The sequence below is a fragment of the Arachis ipaensis genome, chromosome B6 (genome assembly GCF_059453495.1).
Source record: "Arachis ipaensis isolate K30076 ecotype BB chromosome B6, ASM5945349v1, whole genome shotgun sequence".
NCBI lineage: Eukaryota > Viridiplantae > Streptophyta > Magnoliopsida > Fabales > Fabaceae > Arachis > Arachis ipaensis.
The window spans coordinates 146,813,508-146,839,487 of NC_142441.1; the positions used below are offsets into that span (position 1 = coordinate 146,813,508).

The window sequence follows — 25,980 nt, forward strand, 5'->3', positions numbered from 1 at the left end:
TTCAAATTCCAACTAAGACTGAGATGAGATTTAATAACCTTTAGTGTGTGAATTGTGTATTTAATAATAAATTTGAGCATGTTGGCAACTATCGCATCACAGCACAATCGAATTTGACATGATTTACAGTTGAAACCTCAATGTCTTCAGTTGGATTCTTAATTTGGAGAGCACAGCTCCAAGAAATATCAATCAGAAGAACCCAGGGGGATCATATGAAAAACTCGTACAAATGATAACACCCTAAATCTACAAAATATAAGCTCATGAAGTTCACATCGTATTCATAGACAAAAAATGTCAAGCAGTTCCGTGAACACGAACGTGATACGGTGGTCCCCGGCAGAAAATTGGCTCGGATGGTGAGGTGGCCTTTGCACGAGCACGTAGAATGTCGCTTGGATTATCAATCACTGCTGCGGCTAATAGTGTGTACTCTCCCGGGACAAGAAAATGCAAGCAGAAAGAATGTTTGATTTGTTGAAGTGGGGGAATTTCCACACTGATGTCACTTAGAACACCTGAAAAACATTGATTATAGCAAAAACATAATAGTGTTAGAAAAGTTTACAAATGCATGCCAATTGCAGAAAGTGGAAAGCAATTATTATGGGCATTACCTGTCCATAAAACAGTTGCTTTGGTTCCATCGACACAATTCTCCCCAGCTACATCTCTGCATGTAATATTGAAATTGATTTTGATCATATCCTTTGTGTTATTACGAACCAGAACCTCCATTGGCGTCATTTCATGTGCAATCACTGAACCTCTGGAAGCAGAAGATTCGACGATATTAGATTCTTTATCAGGATCAGGTTTTTCTGATTCAACATCATGTCCAGTGAGCCTGAACATGAAAGTCAGTGGATCTGGCAGCAGGACATCCATGATTGATGTCTGCAATGCTGCCTGGATCGCGTCCTTGATATTCAACTCGCCAGAGCTATTACGTCCCGAATGCCACCGGACCTTGATCCTGGAGATAAGGCTCTTGATACAAGCATTGAGCTCGGCTTTTGTGTTCTTTTGAGAGAAGGGTGTGCTTCTGCCATCTGCCTGATTGTCCCTCATGAAAAAGGAATCATCAAGAACAGGTAATTTGAAATGCTTGAGTGGCACTAGAACCCTTGCCGAGCAATCCCTATCGATTCTTGTCTTAGGATAGCTGTGTTCAGCAGCATCCTGATCAACAGAATGATTTCCCTCGTTGCTAGATTTGTCTAGTTTGATGGAGACATTGATTTCAAACACAATGTCAGTTGGATTAGATAACTCGAGTTCGAGAAATCTCAGTCCCCAACTTCCTCTGGAAGGATTTATCTTCACCAATTTGTCCATGTTTGTTGTAGAGTCAAAATGTCCTGTGGAATCTAGATCATCAACCTTGGGAAGATTTTCACCGACATGGGCAGGAAATTCCATTGAAAGAAGCTGAGCCTTTACGAAAGACAAACCCTGCAAAACACAAATCTGCAAGGGAACAACAAGGCGTCTGCCAGGGGGCACAGTAGATGCATTTGCTGGAGTATCTCCAGTGGTTTGAAGTGGTCCTGAAACAAAAATGGAAAGAGTATTATTATCATTCTCCTATAAAGAATGCAATCTGCCACATGCTGGAAGATCCATAGTGAACCTTATTTTATCCACATATATGGACTGCCCATGATGGAATAATATACAAGAGAACACCGATGTAACCTAAGTAGCACATGTACTGACATGGACCCTTGACACAACATGGACAGAGACACTAACTCTTCTAATAGCAGAATACAAACACCCATTTGTATATTAAAAATTGTTCAAGATGTCTATATATTCAAAATTTACAAGCATCAAGGTGCAAATATTTACCACTTTGTAAGCTCCTCACATGGGACATATGATTAGTACTTTCAATAAAAAAATATGGGATATCAATACTTAATATTGGATGCATGTCTGATGTGTGTCATATTCTGTCTGTGACTTTCACACACTGACGTGTAATGGACCAGCCATGCACCAATAAGTTGGCATCTCTGGAGGAGAGGAAGACAAGGGAAAATTGAAAAAGGGGAATGACAATGATTCAAATGTTGAGGTCCACTAATATAACGTTTCATCTTAGCATGTTCTGATGCAACTACCACAGAGTGATTAGTCTCATGTTTTGGATCGAAATAAAGGTACAAAGAAATGGGAGCAGACAGTATAAATTGCAAAACTAAAGCCTACATGGCTACATTGAGAATATCTATGCATATTTGACAAATATATAACTCTAAAAGGGCCATTAACACCACCAAAAAGGAGGTAAAAGATAAATTGATGAAGAAGAAAGCAAGAAACAATCAGAATCTGTGTTTTTAAAGTGGTACCAGCATAGTGGATCATAAGTGATGGACTGCTTCCATCTTTGATGTGCCTCACATTGCTTCCAGAGACAGCCTTCCCACCACCAGCATCAACATCCACTGATCCAACCTGCCAGGCTCGCAAGGTCACACGAATTGTCACTTCAGCACCAGGCTTTAGAGGGAGGCAAGATTTTAAAGTCTCACTAGAATATGAAATCACAGAATCTTGATTTTTCCCTGACAGTGAAATATGCGCCTGCTCAATTGCAACTGTGCCTGCATTAGCCAGACTTATCCATATATCACGAATTTCACCTTCATATAAAATGATGGCACCATCACCTCCAACAACACGTGATATCAGCAACGGAAGTGGTGGAACTACAGAAATATTTGGAACTGTTACATTCTTCAACTTTGGAGATCCACAAGATCGGAAAGGGTCAGAAAGGACAAGCCCTTGGGTGGCCCCAAGAAGCAGATTGTCAACCTCTTTAAAAAGATGCTCAGTAATAACACCAAAACAATGAACAATGCACCCAGGAATTGTAACCGGCCCCACTGATGTTGGAATGCCTGATAAGGTGATCACTTTCGATGAATTTGGCAAGAGTTTTACACTCATGGGAAAAGCATCTAAGTTTCCTGAATGAACAGATAGGTATATGCTGTCAACCCTTAAATCAAAGCCACATGGGTTTGCCAATTCCACCATGACCTGGATAGGCTCTCCAACAACCCAGATAAGTTCTTGCTTCTTGACATTGATTGGATCTCCTTTACTGAAGGGTGTATAAATGAATGGACCTGAAGGAGCAGAACCTGCCCACCAGTCTGGTCTGGCTGGATTCCGTTTTACAATGTCCATTTGTATCGGGAGGAGCGGAAAAGAATGCAACCTGAAAACAATTAGTAAACAAACTGTTACCCTTTGTCCATTTGTATTGAATAGTCATGATGTAAATTGTCGAACTGGAAATTAAATCTTTAACAGAGTAAACACCTTATAAAAGGTAAAGCAGGATCAGCACATCGTGTCCCTGGTGGCAGCCTATCTGCTGAATTTGAAAGGGCATTTGCAAGGCCATTTTGACCACCAGGAGTTATTAGAGGATAGTAGTGTCTGAGAAGTCGGGCTGCAGCACTCCATGCAGTAAGAGGATCTCCAGCACGAACTGCAGAGAGCAGAATTTCTCTCAGCACAACCATCTGGAGGGTACTCCATTGAGATTCGAATAATGAAACTGCTGATTGGTGATAAGTTTTCCCGCCATCTCCATTTCCCTTCTGTGAATAATTAATGGTATGAATTACATTAAAAATGAATTATTTTATTAAGAAAAAACTCTTCAATCTATCAATGTCGTTTTGAGACTCTAATTTCAGTCAAAGCTTTCATGCTAGATTTTTCACCTTCAATAATTTATATGATGTACTTAAAATTCAAAACAAGATGCCGGGAAGGTTCAGGTAGTGCACACATGATGTGTAGAAGTAAGAAAATTCAAGTTTCAAATCAAAATGTATCCATCCAAGGCATAACATGATCATATATCTTTTTAAAAAAGCAAGGCCTGTGTGACTAGGCAGTTCAATATTCAAAAGAGATATGGTGCATAGATAGCTCAGTGTTGTAAACTCACATTTTTCTGAGAATGATCTGATATTGAGGATCTACTTTGAACATGATACGCTTTTGTTGTCATTGCCAAAACTTGCATAGCACTAATTGCAGCCAATCGATTTTCTTGCTGAAGATATAACTGAGCAACCTGCCTAGAAAAGAAAGCAGCTTTTCTCTGGTACCCAAGATTACCATACAAACGAGCAATTTCAATATATAATACAAGTCTATCACTTGCATCAATTAAAGATTTAGCACCATCGGCAGCAGTGGTCAACAACTCAACCACCTCCTTGGCCAACTCTCTCCTGCAGATTGAGAGAATACAGATCGCTGTTTTAGAAAGAATAAAACAATGGAAATACATTGATTAAAGCAGTACCACACTACAAGTTCCTCAAACAATTTCCAACACAAAGCAAAGATATATTAACTGTTTTAACTAATCAGATATAAATTTACGAAGTACTAACAGAAATGTTGATCTAATTTCTGAAAGTCAAAAATCAAAATTCACAAGGACTTGGAAACAATACATATTTTTTATTGAAGAAATACCAAGGTTAATTAATTTTACATTCATAATGCACCGACAAAGCACCTCCTACAAGAAAATAAGAATAAACCAAGATGGCACATCCATCACATAGTAAAACGACAGTACCACCTACCTGCAAAGGAACCTTGCTAATTTCAAAGTAGCTTCAAGTTCAAAAGTTATGGGAGAAACTCTGCAGCAGAGAAAAAAATAATTAAAAAACATGTTTAGCGGAGAGTTGACTCATGGAATGTGTTAGAGAGATCAGTTAATTAAAGAGTTAATATTCAAAGTGGTTCCTGAATGTGCAGTCGATCCTCAACGTCATCCCTGAACTTAAAATTATCCCAAATTTGTCCCTCAACTTAACAATGATCGTCCTTGAGATACTTTTTGGTGGTGAAATAATGACGTGGTTGGACGAAGGCCACGCTATACTGGTAAAACATCGCCGTTTCATTTTTGGCGCCCAAATAGAACATGAACGACGTCCTTTTGGGTATTTTGAGGGGTTTTAACTCCAACATGTTAAAACCCTTCAAAATATCCTAAACGATGTCGTTTATGTTCTATTTGGGCGCCAAAAATGAAACGACGACGTTTTATCAGTCTAGCGTGACTTCCAACGTGGCCTCCATCCAACCACGTCATCACTTCGTCATTGGAAAGTATCTCAAGGACAACCGCAGTTAAGTTGAGGGACAAATTTGGGGCAATTTTAAGTTCAGGAACTACTTTGAGTATTAACTTGTTAATTAAAACTCATAGAATGTGTTAAAGAGATCAGATAATTAAAACTCATAGCAGAAGTTTTACCGTTGAGTATTATCTTGTGACTTCTTGTAATTCAAGATGACACTATTATAACGATATCTAACTTCCTCCTCAACCACTGAATCTTTCTGGCCCATACGGTCAATCTGATACAACAAAATGAAGTGAAATAAATAGTGATTTTAAACTAGAAATAGTCAGATGAACAAATTTCATTACAATCATGGTCATCATATGTATATTCCTATCTCATGCATTGCCACTACATCTCATTTCATAGCACATGTTATTAAAGTAGGCATATAAACAATAAGATATTGCCATAGTGCATCCTCTTAATCAGTCAATCTGATTTCAAATTGCAACATTAATCACCAAATGATAAGTGTTGAAAAACCATTAACATGCAATCAGAGATACAATACACAAAGCTCAAAATACAAAGCATACCAGAAGAATACCACAACAATCTAATAAAATCATATCACCTGGTGTAGAAGCAATATAAATGAAGTTAAAAGTTCTTTATACTTTAGCAAGATGCATAAGACTTACACAACCTAAAATCAAGACTTCTTTACCAGAACCTTTATATAATTTTCAACATCTAGTTAAATCAACTTTGCTCTATTAATGGCATTTTATGTTCTTGGATCAACTATAAAACGTAAAGCGTAAAGTTGGAAAATAAATGATTAAGGGCGCATTTGGTTTACGTTTTCATATTCATTTTCAATGTTTTCTGTTTTTAGAATTTTGTAAAGGTAAAAGAAAAAACAGGATGTGAAAACAGAAAACAGGAAATTTTGTCAAAATTTCCCCTTAAAAGTGATAGATAAAGGGAACTGGAAATAGTAATAAATTTCAACTAAAATCTTCCCCACCACTTGGAATTTCTCAAGAATGGAACATGAAAAGAAAACAAAGAAGAAAGAAGAGAAAATACCAGCAAGGCACAAACGCTACCCTCCAATGCTCCAGCATACCAGAAGTAATCCCCAGTCAACCTACAAAGTTCCAATGCCGTAGAATAATGAGCATTAGCATCAACTGGGGATCCAGCCAGCAAGCAGTAGTCACCGATTGTCTTCTGTGCACGTCCAAGTCTCCGCTTTTTGGCCTTGATAACCTGTGTTTCCACAAATTACTAAAGATCAATCAAACTGAACTACAAAACAAGTAGAGAGGGAAAAGAAAGGGAAAAAATGCCCACTATCAAATATAAATAACACCACTAAAAATGGCCAAAAATACAAAATCAGGACACCTAAACATGGACCTCCTCTGAGCTGAGACCGGCTTGAGAATCCAGTGGTGTCTTGAGAATGGTTCCAGAAGACTCCGCCTGTAGCACCCATTTCTCAAATTCCATAAGCAGTGATGCAGCTATTTCCTGCATCATAGTGTGGAGGTGAAACTCCAATGTTGGACGATCCGCAGGTGGAAACAACCTCAAATTCCCCCCTTGCCTTCCTCCTTCCTCAAGCTACAACCACATAACACAACAGAAACAACACATATAAGATTCTTTCTAGATCCATATTTCTCTGTTACATTGCTAACAATAGTCAATAGATAAACAAATACACTACTCCTTTTATCCATTTCTCACTAAATTGCAAACAAGATAATAAATAATTAAACAAATAAATAAAGTGCATGCTATGGTAAAAAGATGAAGATTCACTCTCATAGATAGCTATGTAGGAGAATGTGCCATTTTATTTTTATTAGTTTTTTAAAAATAAATTTATACACTCCTCTTCATTCTCTTCACTCAAAAACCTCTTCATCATAGAATTATCCAATAACAGTCGTAGATCAAGAACTTACTTCTCAAATCTTAAAAACTTTCCAAAACTGAAAAAATTCAGCAAGGAATCAATCCTAGTGGATTATAGCAACAAATGTAACTGTGTCACTTGCGCTATGTAATACTAAAAAATCAAAACGGTGAATTGATACCAATAACAAAAACATCTCCAAAACTAAACAATTCATCGGGACTCAATCCCTCAAAATTGAACATATTAAGGCAGTAAGGCAGTTTTATGTTTTAACGCTTAGAAAAACAGAATCAGAAGCAGTTCATTTGATGCTAAATCTTTGGAAAGACTAAAAAATCTCATTGGATCATGGTGGCAAGTAAGTTCAGCTAGAATTAGAAGCACACCGGAGAATCAAATGAGAGGGGGAAAGAGAATCACCTGGGAATCGTTGGGGCAGAAGGCGAAGCAACGATGCACAAGCGAAGAAGAGTAGGACCTACAGGAAGCGTTGAATTGATCAATGACTAAGTCGAGATCAGGGGAGGAAGGGCAATGGCAGAGTCCGACGACGGCGAGGGTCTTGCGGTGCGACTGAAAGTCCTCCCACGGAGACGGAGAGTTGCCGCCGAGAACGAATTTGAAGCGAATGAAACCGGAGTCCCATGGCTGGTTAGCGAAGGGGGATTTCTGGTGCTCGGTGTAGAAGGATCTGATTGCGGAGAGAGGGATCGTGTGGAGTGGCAGGAGCATGGAATAATAGTCGCGCAGGGAGTTAGGGGGGACCGGACCGATGGGGAGAACCGCCACCTGGATCATGGCGGAGCCCTCGATGCTCACTTCCGGTTCCATTACCACCGCACCGCACGGGATCTTCCGGTTGGTTTCGTTTGGTTAGGTTACTTTAGTTCTCCCCTGCTTCTTGTTTATTCTTTCTTAATTTCTTTCCGCATTCACATTCACAATTTCAGAATTTCTAATCTATTTGTCTCCGAGTACAATTACCATAAATATATTTGGGTAAACTACCAAAATGCACCCTGAATTATTTTGTAGGGGACTGATATTCTCAAATTGTTACTATAAAATATTTTTAAATTATTTTAAAATTTCTTAATTGAGTATGGGGAGAATATACCGTTTAAGTTATAATTCATTGGCTAAAATTTAAAAAGATAGGAGACTCAAACCCACAACTTCTTAATTGAGTATGGAAAGTCTATGCCCTATTACTAACGTTCTACATTAATAAAAAAGAGTGATGCAATAAATTAAATTTTTGTGTGACAAATAAAATTGACATTAGCAAGTGAGTTTGAGACTTTGAGTACGTATTTCTATTAATAGACCAAATTTCTAAATATAAGTGAATATTTTTGGCATGTTCTTAAATTATTTGAAGATATTTTTATTAATAAAAAATTAAAGATATTTTTATTAGTATAAAAATTAAATAATTAAATAATTTTTTAACTAAATTTAATTAGGGCTGAAAGTGAGTCGAGTTAGACCAAGTTTAAGTTCGGTTCACAAAAATTGAGTTCGGCTCACAGCTCAACTCATTAACAATCGAGTCTATTTTTTAAGCTAAACCTGGACTCACTGAAAGCTCACGAACTGGCTCAAACAAGAGAAACATAAATACATAATCTATAATTCTTTATCAATAAATTATAATTTATATATTTTAAAAAATATTTAAAAATATCAATTTTATATATTGTTTATCTATCAATAAATTATAAATTTTTTATTTATGTCCTATATTAAAATTATATGTGAAAAATATCACCAAAAAAAAAATATAAATTTTAAATAATTAAGATTATATATATATAATCGAGTCAGCTTACGAGCTAATGAGCTGAACTTATCCAAATTCAAGTTTGACTTATTAACTAAAATATTATTAACTAAAATATTCTCAAATTATTTAAAAATGTCTCTAAATTTTATTATTAACTAAAATATTCTCAAATTATTTAAAAATATGATAAAAATTCACACTCGTGAACTAAGATATTCTATGCTAATAAAAAAGAGTGATGCAATAAACAAAGCTTTTTATGTGGCAAGTGAGATTTTGATATTAGCAAATGAATCACATTATTCTTTTTCTTTAACAGAATAGATCTCCGGTCACGCGATGAATATTTTTTGATAGATTTTTAAAATATTTGAGAGTATTTTTGTCAAAAAATAATATTCGTATACTAAAATCAGTTACTAAAAATAGTCATTAATGTATTTTTATATAAATAAATGTGAGATTTAATTTATTTTTAATATGTATTTATATTCTAACATATATTTTATACTAGTAGTTGATTTTAGTATATACATAATATAGTCTAATTTTGTCTATAACCAAATTCTGAGATATTTTTATCAACATCAAAATAATTCAAGTATACTTTTAATAATTTATTGTTATTTTAATTAATTTTACCTTTATAATTTTATTATATATAAAAATAATAATAATAAATAGAAATCATATTCTATTAATAAATTAACCTTTTTCCTTGAATGCCTGAATAACAATATAAATTTAAAATTTGAATAATACGAAAATTTCTATCATTAGAAATATATTGAGACCCAAGAAGTCTGGTCAGTAGTGAGTAGTAGCTACTGGAACTCATTCTCACTCCCTGCAGCTTAGACGCCCGAAAAGACGGATTTGTCCTCACCTGGTTCTTCAGTGTTGCTAACTGAAATACATATCAATCATCCAAACTGAAATTGCAGCACGCTAACTTGTCTTCTCTCCACCATCTTGGCATCTTTTTCCAGAAAAAAGGGGGATTTGGTAACCCTTGATGGAAATGGTGGTGATGCATGGTCGGGTAGTAAAGGTTGAAGCTGTGGAGGGAGACTTGCGGTGGTTCTGATTTCTGTTCATAATACTCTGATGTCATCCATGTCTGGAGGGAGTGAAACTGTGTCGTTTCAAGCTTCTGAAACTCAGAATACCATTCAAAGGATTCTACAATCATGCTCTAAAGTAAGATCAATCCCTTCTAAACCTCTAGACCTTTTTTCCTTTCATCTTTTTCCCTTTTCTTTGTTATTTAGTTAATTTGATTTGGTTTCAATTGAATGCTTGCATCATTTCTAAGCTCGAATGAAATTAACGACTTTGATCAAGCTTAACACTTTGTTTTTGTTCATTTTTATTTAATCAAGCTAGAGCATAGATGAAGTAAGCAATTAAATTTATGAATCAAGAAAAAGAAAAGCTTTATAATGCGTTATTAGTTTATTAGATTTTAATGATTTTAGTATAGACCTAGTTTACTACTACAGTATAGAATTATGAGATACATTAGCTGAACTCACATAGTGGAAGAAGAATTTGTTATTGTTATAGTTGTTATGGTTGGTAGAGCAATAAATGAAAAGCATGTTTAATATGCTTTGATTTTTACACTTTGTAGCTGGTTGAGGCTGGCGATATCCATGAGTCTGACAGCACAATCTCAGAGCTTGTCAAATTCCTTGATTCTTTATCGGATGCCGCTCTTTCAGACCCAAACAATGAGCCTGCGCAGAATGATGCATTTGATGCTCTCAATGAGATCCATCAATATATATGTTCTCCTTCTCTTGCCCAGGTGAGGTTAAACTTCGGCCTTTCATTCATGTTTTGCAGCTACGATTTCTAAATTCTAAGTTAATAAAATAGCATGAATAGAGAAATTTGTCTATTGATACCATCTTGTTGTTAGCTGAACAAGAACCTCTTATGGGTCTAGAAAAGGGAGATTGGGATAGTATACTTTGCCTAAAGCCTTAAACATTTTAATGTTTGGAGCATGTATTATTTTAAGCTTGTAGTTTAGATGTGCGCTAATTTTGTAGTAATTCTTTTTTTTTTTTTTTTTTTGAGTGACTTTCTGGATCATTTCTTCATTTGTGTTGTGACAGGAAGCTGTTGATGCCCTTTCCTTTGAATTACCAAAGGCCGTCTCCAAGTTTGCTGGCATTTCGAACAGATTTTTAGACAAGGCAATCAGCATCATTGATCAGTTTCTAGAGAAATGTGGTCCAAGGGATATGCTTTCAATTCTTTGTAATGTGAGTTTCTATGTTTTCTTAAGAATAAATGTCTACGTTAGTCTTTCAAAGATACAAGCAACATCAGATTGTTTTTGCATTTATCAGAAACATCAACTTGATCCTCTAATGTTAATTTGATACCATCAGATTCGTGCTACAGAGACTTCTATGTCACTTCAAGAACCAACTAATGGCCTTAAGATAACATTGATGGACCAATTTGATGTATTTCTGAATGGAGAAGCAACCTGAAACATGTATCTCTTCAGAAGACAAAAATGATCCTCTTGTTTCTTTATTTAAGAGATGTTTCTCTTTTATATTTTTAAATATCTTCTTGCCTCATAGCCAGAGTAGAAGGAGGTTACTCGAGTGAAATCATGCTTTATATGTATTTACTTGTGGACTAGGTGCCAGTTTTTGTCATGGTGCCTCCTTCCTAGTTAACAATAGATGATTGGCAAACCAATCTCGATATAGAATCCGATGGTCAATAATACAGAGGGTACTAGAAAGGCGGGCAAAGAAGTCTCCAGATTTATTTATTTATCAGACCCCATCTCTTACCCCTGTCAACTCTTATTCATCTCTATTTCGCATCCTGCTAGCTCTTAACTTTTTATTTGCCGTTATATTTTGTTTCTTGGCTTTTGAAGATCACTTTATATCCCATGGGTATGGTATTTACATTAAAAAGAAAGTGTCTGTTTTTCTCATGATCATATCATAGTTGACATGCAAAGAACTACAGTCAGTGCAAGTTTGATGTTTAATTTATTTTTTTTTTTGTTAATATCTTGATCCTATGTTTCTGTTAATCTAATTGGAACAGACACTAGGTTACTCAAGTAATATGACCAAGGCTGCCAGTTACATTCTTCCTCCTTTGTCAGGGCTCTCAAAGGGTAATTTGTTGGTAGTAGTTACCTCGCTGATTCACTTCCAATGTAGTGTTGTGAAGGATTTTTTTTTTTTTCTTGTTTCATTTAGCATGTGCAATGCATGATTGGACTCATTTAATGCACTTGGTTCTTCTTTGGTGTTTATGTTGAATCTAAGTTGTTCAGAGCTTGGTGTAAAGAATATACTCGTTCCTTTCTGCTTTTCAATCATGGCTTTAAAGCTGGAGTTGAGTATGACCAATTGAGCTTTCTAAGCAAATGATGGGATCAACTTAAAAATGATTTTTTAAAAAATGCATAAATGCTGCCAATCAGATTTCAGTTACATATCTAATGGAAGAATGATACTATGAATTTCTTGCAAACATAATGTGCTTTTGGCTTCAGCATTTGGAATTGTCTTTACGGAGTTTTTTCTTTTTTTTTTTTTTTTTGGTTTTTGGGTTTAACATACGGTTTTGAATTTTGAGTTTGAGCAGGACTGCTAACTAATAAGCCTGAGTAAAAGTGTTTCTTAGGGTATGGTGGCATGATTTGGATGACAATGGATTATACTTCTTTTGGACAATAATAAGATCCTTTTTTTTTTTTTTTTGTATTTGAGATGAGAGGTCATTGAAATCTAAATATACTCTTCCAATACAGTGAGGAGTAAACAAGTCATAGCTTAGACTTAACTTTCATATCAAATCTAAAATCTTTGTCTAGGCCTTTAGCTTCAGTTTGATATTTAACCACACTTTCATATCCAGTTGTATTATATATGTCCTTGTTTATTTGATCATAAAAACCAGCGGAGAACATTTCTTACCACTTAATATTAGTTTTGTATTGACTTGATGAAGTGTATTTGTTGATGAACTTCAAAGGCTAAATGTTAGTTTTGGGATGAGTATTTATGTCACACACACTGGTAATGAATTGGAGCCATATTACTTGCAAGCATATGCTTATGCTTATTTCTTCTTTTCAGTCTTTACCTCCATCAAGAGGCGTCATTTTGAGCAAGTACAAGTGGCTGTTCCGATCATTCTTAATGTGTTGAAGGCTGTGGCTTTGGATTCAGATGACGCAGATGATGCAGAACTTGAGAGTGTATTTCACAGAGCTGTTGGGATTGCAAATTCTATATATGAAGTTTGCAATAAGTTGGTCTGTTAATTTGAAAGATTTGTCCCTCATATTTGATAGGAAAATTCTTGCTACTGATTCCAATATTTGCCAGAAGTTTTTATTTTTATAATTTTTTTTTTAAATTTTTTTTTTTTTTGCGACAGGACGGTGCTTCAAATGAGAAGCTCCGAGCTCTTCTTGGACTATATGTCCTCCAATGCCTGGTACTTGTCTCTGTACTGCACTTATTTGCATCTGTTTTCCCAACCACATTTTTTGGTAGATTTGTTGCTTTGACATAGTTTTAGCATCTATAATGTGATTTGATATGTTATTACTTATGTGCATCCTGTTTAGGCACTTCTTTCGGCCAGCATAAGCTATAAAGATTCCACCTGTCATTTGATGGTGTTGGAACTGTCACAAATATCTTCATATTGTGGTTTAACATATATGAGTCTTTTAACTGCTTTCGATGTTGAGACTGTGGCTGGCTTTGTTTTTGGAGGTAGTAACTCTTGGGTTACCTTTTCTCAATTCTAAATTCATTCAATGTTAACATAAATTTAACACCACTTCCTGACTTTTTTTTTTCTGTCATCAATTATCCAGAAGATAAAGATGCCCATATGAGTTGTTTGTCTCATGTCAAACATGGTGCTGCTCTTTCAGGTTTGTCTTAGAAACTATTGCTGTAATTGAACCCTAGTTTCTTTATCAATTTCCTTTTGCTAACCCATCAAATTCTGATTCTTGCAGTGGTATGGGGGCTTGTCTCAGAGGAGGTTGCTCATGCCACTAAAGAGAGTTTGGTTGCTATCAAGGATGACCTTCACAATAACCAGACCAAACGATGGCAAGCAATAGGAACATTAAAACATGTACTTTCCTTTGTAAATTTGCCATGGGAGCTAAAGAAACATACTATCAACTTCTTGCTTTGCATCACAGATGGATGCGTTTCCGGAGAATATCTTGGTGAACATTCTGAATGGTCATCTTATATGCCTAACATTTTCACAGCTTTGCAGGTTGTTAATGCAGTTCTTTTTTTTTTTTCCTTCTTTTTCTTTTTTTTAATCATTGCTTTATGTTTTACTTTCTCAATGGGGAAAGAAACACTGGTATGTTCTACTCACATGTTCACACTTGAACAGGCTATTAAAATGGTTATCATGTATGCTCCAGAGCCAGAAGTAAGAAAAAAATCCTTTGCTTTGCTGAAAGCAGTGAGTTTCCAATACAAGACAATGCCTGTCCAGTTATTGATACTTTGTGCCATATGTATTATGAATTGTGCATGTGCTCGGATTGAAATGCATGATATTTTAACCCCTTTATTTTTGCTTTTTCTTTAGGAGATGTTTAATGGTACTATGCTAATGTTGCTCAAACTAGGTACTCGCTGATATTCCTGATACGCAAAGGTTTGACATTTTAAAAGCGTTGATTACAAATACAGACTCATCCTCCATGGTAATCTCTTTAAACAGAGTTTGACTAAGGTTCTTTGCTTAAATGCTCCCTTTGTTTTTGGTTATCTGTCACAATGTATGCAGATACATTGGATACATTGATCAAATGATGCTCAGAAAAGTTATGGTTATAGTTAAAAGGGAACATTGGGAGTAACTGTCAAAAATTAAATCCTCTAATGGTGGTTCTGCATCTTTTTGCAGATTGCCATTTTCATTGATATTGTCAGGAGGGAAATGCACATGGAAGTTTGCAACAGTACATCCGTAAAAGAAGCCCCAGACTCTAATAATGAAATGCATCCCGATATGCCATTTTGGACTCCAAGTGTTCTTGAGTTGGTGGAGTCGGTTCTAAGGCCCCCACGGGGTGGACCTCCTTCCCTCCCTGACGCGAGTGATGCGGTATTATTCCTTCATGTTTCATCACTTTCATGTGTTTTATTCTGGCTGCTTGAATGAAGTGCATCTACCTTAATAGCATTCTTATGGCATTACGTATCATGCCCTTCAGGTTTTGTCAGCTCTCAACCTATACAGATTTGTATTGATGACAGAATCTACAGGTATGTAACATCAAAACGTATAGATTATAGCACAAGTTTACAGTGTATTATTTTCGCATACGTAAAACTTGGTGGGATCCATAGATAGATGAAGATATCTTAAACAAAGTAAGTAAGACTGCTTATAGCGTGCCTAACAATGAGATGTTAAACTAGTAGTTTGTAAGAATTTCTCTATAACGTCTATGATTTATCAGCTAATGCTCAGAGGGTAGTAGTTAATGAGTCGCAAACTATAGTCAACAAACCGCTTGAATGATGGATTTTTCTATAACAGGAAATAAGATTAACTTTTTATTAAAAAAGTGTAAACAATTTATGATATCACTTCATTGTCTGATCACGTTGTCGATCCTGTCTAGTGGGACAAAATTTTGCTTTTTGCATATCTTTGTCATTGGCAGATTCAATCAAACTTAAAAGTGAAGGTTTTAGTCCTTATTTGTATCAGGAAAGACAAACCGCACTGGAGTATTGTCTAGGAGCAATTTAGTGAAGGCCTACAATGAATGGCTGCTTCCTTTGGGCACCTTGGTGAGTGGGATTATGACAGAGAACAAGAATGATTATGATCAGCTTGCAGTTGACACTGTATGTACCTTGAATCCACTTGAACTTGTTTTGTACCGTTGCATTGAGCTTGTAGAAGAGAAGCTTAAGCAATCTACCACATAAACTTTTCTTTTTCACTAAAGTTGTCCTCTTTTGTGAAACATTCCCTCAATTAAAATATTTGGTTTCAATATTAATCCTCCTTGTAGATAAAGCCGTAGAACAACAACAACAACAATAATAATTGTAGAAGAGAATGAAGAGTGTAAAAATGATTGATGGAAAAAGAAAAGAGGGGGTACTTAAAGGATCTCATTTTTTGTATGCTGAAAAATATCGTAGCTTGTCGTATTCTTTTGGCTCAATTCCAGGATTTTTATTTTAAAATAAATAAACAAAATTCTATATTACATTTAATAATCATATTAGGTGTATATTAAAATCAGTCACTAAAATAGAATACACATTAAAATATAAAATATATATTAAAAATAAATTAAATTATAAATATTTATATATAAATATTTGGTGGCTGATTTTGGTATGTAAATAGTATTTTGTACACTTGTATGTTTAAAATTATTTATATTTTTATATTTTATTTTTATTAATTTACATTTATTATTTACTTCGTCACAACAAATGAAATAAGTATAAACAGATTTTGCAAGGTAAATGAGATAAGGAATACAAGTTTATTAATTATATAAAGAAATCATGTTTATACATAATTGGATTACAATGTAAACAAAATGCATAATTGTTTATATCTATCTTGTTTGCATTGACAATAAAATCAAATTATTGGACAAGAAAATTGATATTTAGAACACGTTTTAAATTTATTAAGAATATAAAATTGCTATATTTTATATTTGTATTATATCAATTAATATTTATCTTTTTTTTTTATAATAGAGCACAATGACATTGGTTGGTTTATCTAGCTCTCCTACTTAGTGGGATATTTTTGGAAAAATCTCACGTTCATGTAAAAAATATATGGATGTTATTCAAGTAACTTTCTTTACACACGCGTTCCCTCACCCACAGTCGTTTGTTATACACGCGCCTTATATAACATATCGCGTTTTCGTTCTTCTTCTTCTTCTTCTTTTCACGCTCGTTTATGCACGGAGCGTCGTCTTCTTCTTCGCCTTCTTCTTCGCGTTCCTCATTCTCCTCCTTTTTCGCGTTCCTTCTTCTTCACGTGTTTTCTCCTTATCGTCATTCTTTTGTTGTTGTTGCTGCTGTATTTTTTTTCTTTTCCTCCTTCTCTCTCTGGTGAAGAAGCAGTGGAAGGTGAGGAAAAAGAGTTTTGAATAGTGCACAATGAACTGAACATAGTACTCATGGTGAACCGAACACAATACAATTGTATAGTACTGAGTGAACGAAACATAATCTATTATATAAAATTAAATTCAAACAGCTTTCTGCAGAATGAACCGAACACAATATTCATGGTGAACTGAACACAGTACTCATGGTGAAACAATTGTATAGTACTGAGTGAACAAAACATAATTCATTATATAAAATCAAATTCAAATAACTCTGCCTACAATTTACATATTGTCAATTCAATTCAATTCAATTCAGTACACCTCCGTCCATTTAATTCAATTCAAAATTGAATAATCCAAACTTTGTTAGTTTGATTCGTTTTAGAAGAGTAATCCAAATCGCTCTCCTGATTTGAAGTTGAGTCATTTATTGTTTTGATTCAGAAGTGCAGATCGAAAAAGAAAACGAAGAAGAATAGGAAGAAGATAAATGCAACCAGATCGAAATAAGAAAACGAGAAGATGAACGCGACCATAGGAGAACGACGAAGGCAATCTAGATCAACAACAAAAGAATGACGATAGGGTTTCATTGTTTAGGGTTTTAGGGTTTAGGGTTTAGGGTTTAGGGTTTATGGGTTCAGGGTTCAGTGTACAGGGGTTCAGTGTGTTTCAAACTTTCGGTTCGCCCCGTGTATTAATTTCGGTTCACCATGTTCATGGTTGAGGGTTTAGGGGTCTAGGGTTCAGGGTTTTAGGGGTTTAGGGTTTAAGTTTTAGGGTGTAGGGTTTAGGCTTTAGGTTTTAGGGATTTAGGGTTTATGGGTTCAGGGTTCAGTGTTTAAGGGTTCATAATTTTTCGGTTCACCATGAGTACTGTGTTCGGTTCACTATAAGTACTGTGTTCGGTTCACCTTGAGTACTGTGTTTGGTTCATTCTGCAGAAAGCTATTTGAATTTGATTTTATATAATGGATTATGTTTCGTTCACTCAGTACTATACAATTGTTTACCATGAGTATTGTGTTCGGTTCACCATGAGTACTATGTTCGATTCATTCTTCAGAAAACTGTTTGAATTTGATTTTATATAATGGATTATGTTTCGTTCACTGAGTACTATACAATTGTTTCACCATGAGTACTGTGTTCAGTTCACCATGAGTACTGTGTTCGGTTCATTCTGCACTATTCAAAATTCTTCTTCCTCACCTTCTACTGCTTCTTCACCAGAGAGAGAAGGAGAAAAAGACAAAAAAATACAGCAGTAACAACAAAAAAAGAATGACGATAAGGAGAAAACACGTGAAGAAGAAGGAACGCGAAAAAGGAGGAAAATGAGAAGGAGGAGGAATGCGAAGAAGAAGAAGAAGACACTCCGTGCTTAAACGATCGTGAGAAGAAGAAGAAGCGTGCGAGAGAAGAGAAGAAGAAGAACTGAGGAAGAAGTAACATTTTTTCATAATGAACGAACACGTATTTTCACTCATTAATGCGCGTGACTCTATTTGAGATTGGGCCAACTTGGTTACATGGATGTGTAACTCCCCCTTTTCTTTTTTTGGGTTCAAAAATTGCTTTATGCCACCAAACGAGCTTGCAAAAACTTGCAAAATTTGTTTTTACATAAAATCTTTAATCTCAAGATAAGGTTTCGCCAACACAATCAGGCCTTCAATTATGTGAAAAACAAATCTTCCACCTCTGCAAAAGGAACCTCGAGGCCAGAGCCAGCCAGCACAACTAACAATAATAGAGCTAAGAGGCCAGAGCCAGCACACTTAAAAATGGAGCATTTATTTATACCAAATTCATTCTATAGGTGATAAGAATTAGTGTTCTGATGTGAAGTTATCTAAGAGGTAGAGTGCTATCTACAAGATACAAAAGTTAGTTGCTTGATAAACATTTCAAGACAATAAATAATTGTGTTGTCCAACTAATTTGTGTTCTTGCTCTTCCCATTTATTAGATGGTATCCTTGATGATTGGTGAATTGCACGGCACTTCATGTTTTATTGTTGGTCAATTATCCTCTAATATCTCACACCGGAAAACATCCTTATATCTCACGGATGACACATGAACTTGGATAATTTAAGTGTAACTATCGAATAAAACCGAGATATTTGACCTACAAAGAATGATACATCTTATATGGTTGAAATGTTTTGAAATTTCAAAGGCAAAGAGGTCAAATACCCCATATGAAATTTAGTAATAAAGGAACTTGTTACTTATGCATCACCTATATAGCCCTCTAATTCTAGAACTAACAAAGAAAAAAAGAATTAAAAAAAAAAAACTTAATTCATGACTGCCACTTCTTCCTTCAGTAGAGTTGGCAGACAGATCAAGTTTGTTTGTCCCATTCAAGACTTCCTTTCTAATTTTTGCTATTATTTAGAGCCTCACAAAAACTATTGGCCTGTACAGTGTTCCACAATTGTTCAAACCTTGCACCATGCGAAGCCTCTGATTGAAAACAGGGAGTTTCTCAGCTTGTTCAAACATTCGGGAGTCCAGCATGATGGAGGATGAACTGTTGTCATGGTGGCATTTCTCAACTCATCCCGCGCTGGATGTCCATGTAAGAATCATCCTCGGACGGCATCATATTTAGATCTGGTACCAAGAAAACACTCCTGGCTGATTCTGCTGTTTGTGGTTGCGGAAGAGTATCAGTATCACCTTGAGCGGCAATGGTATCACCTTGAGCGGCAATGGAAGTTATCGCCGTCCATTTGGGTTGGTCAGAATTTGGATGCGGCAATCCATCAGGTGCGGAACCCAAGTCAAGCTGGGAACAAACCAAAGATTGGGGTAAGCAAAGAAGATTCTCCCCAAAAGAAAGGAGCTATTGGGATATCTGAAAATTACTGCATTAAACATGAATAGGATCTTAGATTAAGACATTTGAAGTTTACCTTAATTCTCTTTAGGCTTTCGTTTCTAGCTCTCTGTGCCTTACAAGATGCACTGACATTTGCAATCTCCTGCAAAATTGGGAGTTATATTAGAATAGAAAAAGAAGCGCTTAGCACACAAGCCAGTTGCCCCGAAACAGAAAGATCACTTTTCTTAATGGAGGAAAAAGATAATCACGTTGATACCTTTGTTAAATATATTTTTTCCCGGAGCAGGGAGCTTTCCTCTTCTTGAAGTTGCGAAAACGTCTAGAAGATGAAACAAAATCAAGTCATTAGTTAACAACACACGTGTGACATGACAAGGACATATATTATTCATTGAAAAAAATAGTATTATGCCTACTCATCTAGTCTTGTACACCGAACAGCCATAGCCGTACACTTTTCTACCGTCGGATATTGGCTCCGTATACAGAACAAATTGAGTACACATAATAAATTTATTTTCATGAGGTAATGGATGAAAGTGAAAGAGCTCTGAAAAGTCAACCCAGAAACCATTGACCATGATTCCCATATAAAGTCAAAGACAATTGTCAAACTAGATTCACCTTTCTCCTTCTACATTTCTTGTTGGATGCAGAGTTGCTTGTATATTCACTTGTAGCAGTAGCCTGAAATTTTCAATCATCAGAAGATATTAGCTCCAAAATCACAAAGGAACCAAATAAAGGGAGGTCACCAACCAACTTTGTCGGCTAAATCATACAAAGATAGAAGCAAGCAACGCAAAAGGAGGAAGAAAGTTAACGTTGAATTCTTCAAAGTTAGGAAGAGACAACGAACTTTCTGGTTCCCCAGAATTAAGAAAACTGGCTTGCAAGATAAGCACGTTACTTGACGCTTGCCGCTAATAATTAGTAATAATTATAAAATAGAAGATCAAATATTTAAATATTTAATTAAAGAAAAAAAATAATTAGAAAGACAATTAGACAAATGTTCCTGAGATAGAGAAGACTAATAGGGACAAAGAAAGACATGGTCAGATATAATCGAAGCTAGGATACAGCTCAGCTTATAAGGCAAATGAAATGAACCTACATCACATCCTTCATCTCCTTGTATCTAACGAACCGCCTAAAAAACCCTAATGGCACCACCACCAGGTGATGCCACTGCAAGTCCACCGTCACGCGGTGGCACGTGACGCTCTCCTCTTTTCAGTCCACACGTGACTTGATCTATCATCACGTGCCTCATTATTATTCCATTCTGAAATTCTTTGCAACAAAACCCCCTCCCAAATCATCCTTTTTACCCAATCCAATCCAATCCAATCCGAATTCAATGGGGTTTGTTGAGAGGTTTCAGTGATCTTCAATTTAAGATCTCGTGAACAACCTCGCTCCAATGGCTTCTTCCCAACTCAGCGGCTTTAAATATAAAGCGATACTATAATATATATTTAATTGAATTAATATATGGAGTTTTTGTACTTTATAATAAAAAAACAAAAATTAATGGTCCAAGTTGCACCGCTTATTGAAAGACGCTTGGACCCCTCTACAAACTGTGACGATGTGATGTGCGTCTCTCATCTTGCCCCTTTCCCTCACACCAACACCATCACCACCATTCCAGAATTGGAATCCCGAAAAATAAAAAAACCCAATATCTATATAATTCTCAATTTATAATAAACACAGAAAAGATTTTCCTTATACAGAGATGGTAGAAATTGAGATTATATTAGATTATATATCAAATCATTTAACAATTGAAACAAAAGGATAGATCCACTGAGCCATGTCGCAGAGGATTTTCCTTTTTTTTTTCCCTCATGTTCTCTCCTTATATAAAGCATAAGCGACACTAACTTCAACGAAACGCAGAACCTATCTAACCTATCTCCATCGCCGAAGCCACCCTTTCTTCTTTCCATATCTGGACCCATCTCCATCTAAGTCACAGGGTCCCACTGACCCGCCCCCAATATTTGTAATTACTAAAATGCCCAGGCTTCCACTTCGGAATTTCACCAAAAACACTACTTTTTTTTTTCGCAATTTAATAACCGGGAAAAATATGGGAAATTTCTGAGGATGGCCGATTAACAGTACAACAACACGGCCTTTTTTTCAATTACTTTCTTAACTTCCTTTTATAAATTATAACTAGGGTCTCTGGAATCTTATACAGGTCTACAAGGGTGTTTCGGTCAAATCAGACGGAAACATCGGTGGCAGCTGAGGTGACCACAGAAAGAGGCGAGAAGAAAACGTGAATCCGGTTTCTTCTTCCTCTCCTCTCCCCTGCACACGGAAAAAACGCCGCATGCATCCGGGGGTATTTTCGTCAAATCAAAAAAGGAAATCGGGATTGAAAGAAGTTAAAAATTAAAATAATTAGGAAAACCTAAGGGAATAAATAATCCAACGCGCCACCGGCGATCAGAAAAATTGATAAAAAAATATTTAAGTAAACATTTTAAAGATAAAAAAAAAAAGGGGGAAAAATATTTTAACAGAAAAAATTGCAAGATGACGGATATAACCGTCAGCAACTGACACAAAACGATGCAAAGATTGGGGAGAACCGAAAACACTTCGGGTTCTCCCATATGAAGAGAGAAAGGAAAACAAAACAGAGAAAGAAAGATGTAGATTCGGCGATAGACGAAGGGCAAAATAGTCAAAACGCAAGGAAAACGTCGTTCCAAAGGAAAGAATGTTCCAATCAGTGACATGAAACCGCTGTAAACCGCCGGTAGCCGCCGATATCAGCCCCGACGATTTTCGCGCGCTTCCTTAGGGACATTTCGGTCAGAACAACACGATTCTGAGTTCTGATACACAGAACAAAACAGAGAGAGATAGAAGAGAGGGATGGAGATTGAGAGAGAGAGAGAGAGAGAGAGAGAGAGAGAGAGAAAGCGAGAGAGAAAGAGAGAGAACCTTGGATCTGGTGTTGTTGTGAGTAGGGCTTCTAGAGTCGTCAAAACCGTCGGCGGCGGAGGAAGGGGAAGCGCCGCTTCCGTTCCAAGAAAGCGGAGTCGTAGGGCTGCATCTGGTAGAATCCTCCTCCGTATCGTCCAATACCTCGTCCTTCTTCCTAGAAGAATTGACGGCGGCGGCGGCGGCGAGTATGGCGGCGCGAGATGCGGCCTCAAGCTTGCTCCGCCTCTTTCTAGCTCCCCAGCTTGGAAGCACCGGCGTCGGCAACGTGAAAAGCGATTTGCCTTCAGAGTGCTTTATCTTAACGAGAAGGTCGGCAACGACAGAGTCGTCTGCCATAGCCAATTTCATCCAGTCATCTATTGCCATCGCGACAAAGCTCCGAGCATACCCGTAACAAGAAACCGCTTGAGTGAGAGTTTTGTGGCAGTGTGGGTTTTTTGAAGAAAGAGAAGAGAAAAAGAGAGAATAAAAAGAGAAAAGTAGGTAACTGCGATGAAGATGTGGTTTATATATATATAGGAAGAGAAAGATAGATAAAGATTAGAGAGAAGGGGTTGGATTGCGTGTAGTGGGAAGGGAAGGGAAGGGGGGTGGGGGTGGAGGTGGAGGGGGGTTGTAGATTCCCAGTTATTCGTGTGTTTTGTTGTTGGTCTTTGTTTTGTTTGTTTTTGTTATATTAGTAGTAGAAGCCTTTCTCTGTGGGGTCCTTTCCCTAATTCTATTCATTCATTCACCCTCTTCTCACACTCTCTTTCCTTTCTTTCAATCCTAATACTCCTAACTAATAATAAGTAATAACACTCTTCTTTCACACGTGGCACTTCCATTTATAATTTAATAATCTATAATACATTCATATTATTTCCCATTTTATCTTATTTTCTATTTTTTTTTTATATTTTTTTCATTGATTTAATTATCAATTTAATTTTAATCACTTATAGTGCAAAACTTCTTATAAAGTAATTCAACTAAAATGTATTTAAATGATTTTTTAAATAATAAATTTAAAAAGTTGTTATTATTTTTTATGATCTTGTAAGATAAGATTGAATAATTATTTAAAAATTAAAACTCTTTTTGATAGCTAATTATAATTTTTTGCCGTTACTGTAATTAATTTGCTTTGATTCTATTAGGATTTCGATTATATTGACTCAATGTGGACAAATTTAAATTTCTCCACTTTAATTTACTTAATATATAATTTAAGTACCTTATCTTTTTTTCTTTTTTATTTATCTTTAGGGAGAATGCAATTTAAATCTCTCCACTTGTTGCTTGTTGCTATAAGCCTATAACTAGTCCAAAGGAACGTATTTAACCAAAAACAAGCTTCGAAAAAATGTGATTGGATATAATTAAAAAAGATGTTAAGCTTTCTGTCCATGACTCTAAATTGATTACAAATTATATCTTGTAAATAAGGGTAAAAAATACAAATAAACCAATGGAGGATAGTTATTATATGAATAAGTCAAATTAAAGATTGATTCACGAATGAGCCAAAACATATTTATATGTAATTTCAACCTATTTGGTTCGAACTCCAATTACATATAAATCGAACATATTTGTTTCAAACTAGACACACATAATTCGAACCTAATTGGTTCGAATTACTAAGGAATAAGTGTGAATATGTTACGTGCACGGGATTGTAATTGAAATGAAACAAATTTAAAATGTTGTAACATATACAGAAAAATTATTTATTATATAAAGTTTATAAAAAATATCTTTAAAATTAATTCTAAACTTTTTTAAATTATAATTAATGTACTCTTTTAATTTCTAAGATTATTTATATTTTAATTATTATTTATTGTAAAAAAATAAGTTTTTTTTAATATATTAGTATCTGTTTGGGTTTAATTGTATGCCTCATTAAAAAATATTTCTAAAACCAAATTTTTTTTATTTTTTTTAATAATTTGATTACAAATTTTTTAAGAAAAAAATATACTTTATATCTTTAATTGTCTTAATTTTTTAATCTTAAATTTCATTTCGTTTCAATTTACTTTTACATCTTATTTTGTGTTAATTTTATCCTTACTTCAATTTAATTAAAGAACATTAAATCCTAATAAAATAAAATTAAAATTAAATAAAGTTAAATAAAATAAAATTTAAGAATAAAATTAAAATAATCTTCAAATTGCATATATAAAGTATATTTTTAATTTAATTCTAATATTTAACTATATAATTTTTAGAAACAGCAATGAGCTAAAGAAATATACACGTAAAAGATAAAAATCAAATTTTTTATTGACATTAAAAAATGTTTGTAATAAATTATATATTCATTGAAATGGAACAAATTTAAAATGGTGTAATATATACGAAAAAATTATTTATTATATAAAGTTTATAAAAAATATCTTTAAGATCAATTCTAAACTTCTCTAAATTATAGTTAGTGTACTCTTCTGATTTCTAATATAACTTGTACTTTACTTATTACTTATTGTAATAAAAAATTAGGCTTTTTTTTTTTAAATATATTAGTCACTGTTTAGTTTTAATTTTCTGCGTTGTTAAAAAATGTTTCTAAAATCAAATATTTTTTAACTTTTTTTTTAATAATTGGTTTACAAATTTTGTAAGAGAAAAATATATTTTATATCTTTAATTGTCTTAATTTTTTAATGTTAAATTTCATTTCGTTTAGATTTATTTTCAACATTTTATTTTGTGTTAATTTTATCCTTATTTCAATTTAATTAAAGAAAATTAAATCCTAATAAAATAAAATTAAAATTAAATAAAGTTAAATAAATAAAATTTAAGAATAAAATTAAATAATCCTCAAGTTGCATATATAAAGTGTATTTTTAATTTAATTCTAATTTTCAGTTATACAACATTTTAAATTACAACATTTTAAATTTGTTTCATTTCAATTACAATCCCATGCACGTAATATATTCACACTTATTCCATAGTAATTCGAACCAATTAGGTTCAAATTATGTATGTCTAGTTCGAACTAAATAGATTCGATTTATATGCAATTGGAGTTCGAACCAAATAGGTTCGAATTACATATAAGTATACTTTAGCTCATTCGTGAATCAATCTTCAATTTGGCTTATTCATGTAATAACTATTCTTCATTGGTTTATTTGTGTTTTTTACCGTGTA

At 34.7% G+C, this 25,980-nt stretch overlaps 3 protein-coding genes across 4 annotated transcripts; 1 reads left to right on the forward strand and 2 right to left on the reverse strand.

The window, feature by feature from the left end:
* TRS120 (transport protein TRS120) lies at positions 1-8,023 on the reverse strand. The gene is made up of 10 exons (XM_016307271.3): positions 7,486-8,023; positions 6,558-6,764; positions 6,225-6,407; positions 5,321-5,424; positions 4,638-4,697; positions 3,986-4,274; positions 3,346-3,629; positions 2,364-3,241; positions 621-1,553; positions 1-521 (listed from the first exon to the last, which is right to left on the reverse strand). The coding sequence occupies exons 1-10, from the start codon at positions 7,894-7,896 to the stop codon at positions 301-303; spliced, it is 3,570 nt and encodes a 1,189-aa protein (XP_016162757.1). The 5' UTR covers positions 7,897-8,023; the 3' UTR covers positions 1-300.
* Positions 8,024-9,623: 1,600 nt separating this feature from the next.
* Positions 9,624-16,065, forward strand: LOC107647658 (aberrant root formation protein 4-like). 2 transcript variants are annotated; one of them, XM_088489683.1, is made up of 14 exons: positions 9,624-10,051; positions 10,485-10,661; positions 10,975-11,124; positions 11,939-12,011; positions 12,982-13,160; positions 13,286-13,345; positions 13,479-13,629; positions 13,734-13,793; positions 13,881-14,152; positions 14,279-14,350; positions 14,520-14,597; positions 14,801-15,001; positions 15,111-15,162; positions 15,614-16,065. In XM_088489683.1, exons 1-14 carry the CDS (start codon positions 9,959-9,961, stop codon positions 15,835-15,837), a joined length of 1,842 nt encoding a protein of 613 aa, XP_088345809.1. In that variant the 5' UTR covers positions 9,624-9,958; the 3' UTR covers positions 15,838-16,065. The 2 variants fall into 2 exon arrangements, with proteins under 2 accessions (XP_088345809.1, XP_088345810.1); XM_088489684.1 differs by lacking the exon at positions 14,279-14,350.
* Positions 16,066-19,128: 3,063 nt separating this feature from the next.
* On the reverse strand, positions 19,129-23,634 carry LOC107605397 (uncharacterized). Its single transcript, XM_016307272.3, has 5 exons — positions 22,828-23,634; positions 20,482-20,544; positions 20,114-20,176; positions 19,928-19,996; positions 19,129-19,800 (listed from the first exon to the last, which is right to left on the reverse strand). Exons 1-5 carry the CDS (start codon positions 23,194-23,196, stop codon positions 19,564-19,566), a joined length of 801 nt encoding a protein of 266 aa, XP_016162758.1. The 5' UTR covers positions 23,197-23,634; the 3' UTR covers positions 19,129-19,563.
* Positions 23,635-25,980: the final 2,346 nt, after the last annotated feature.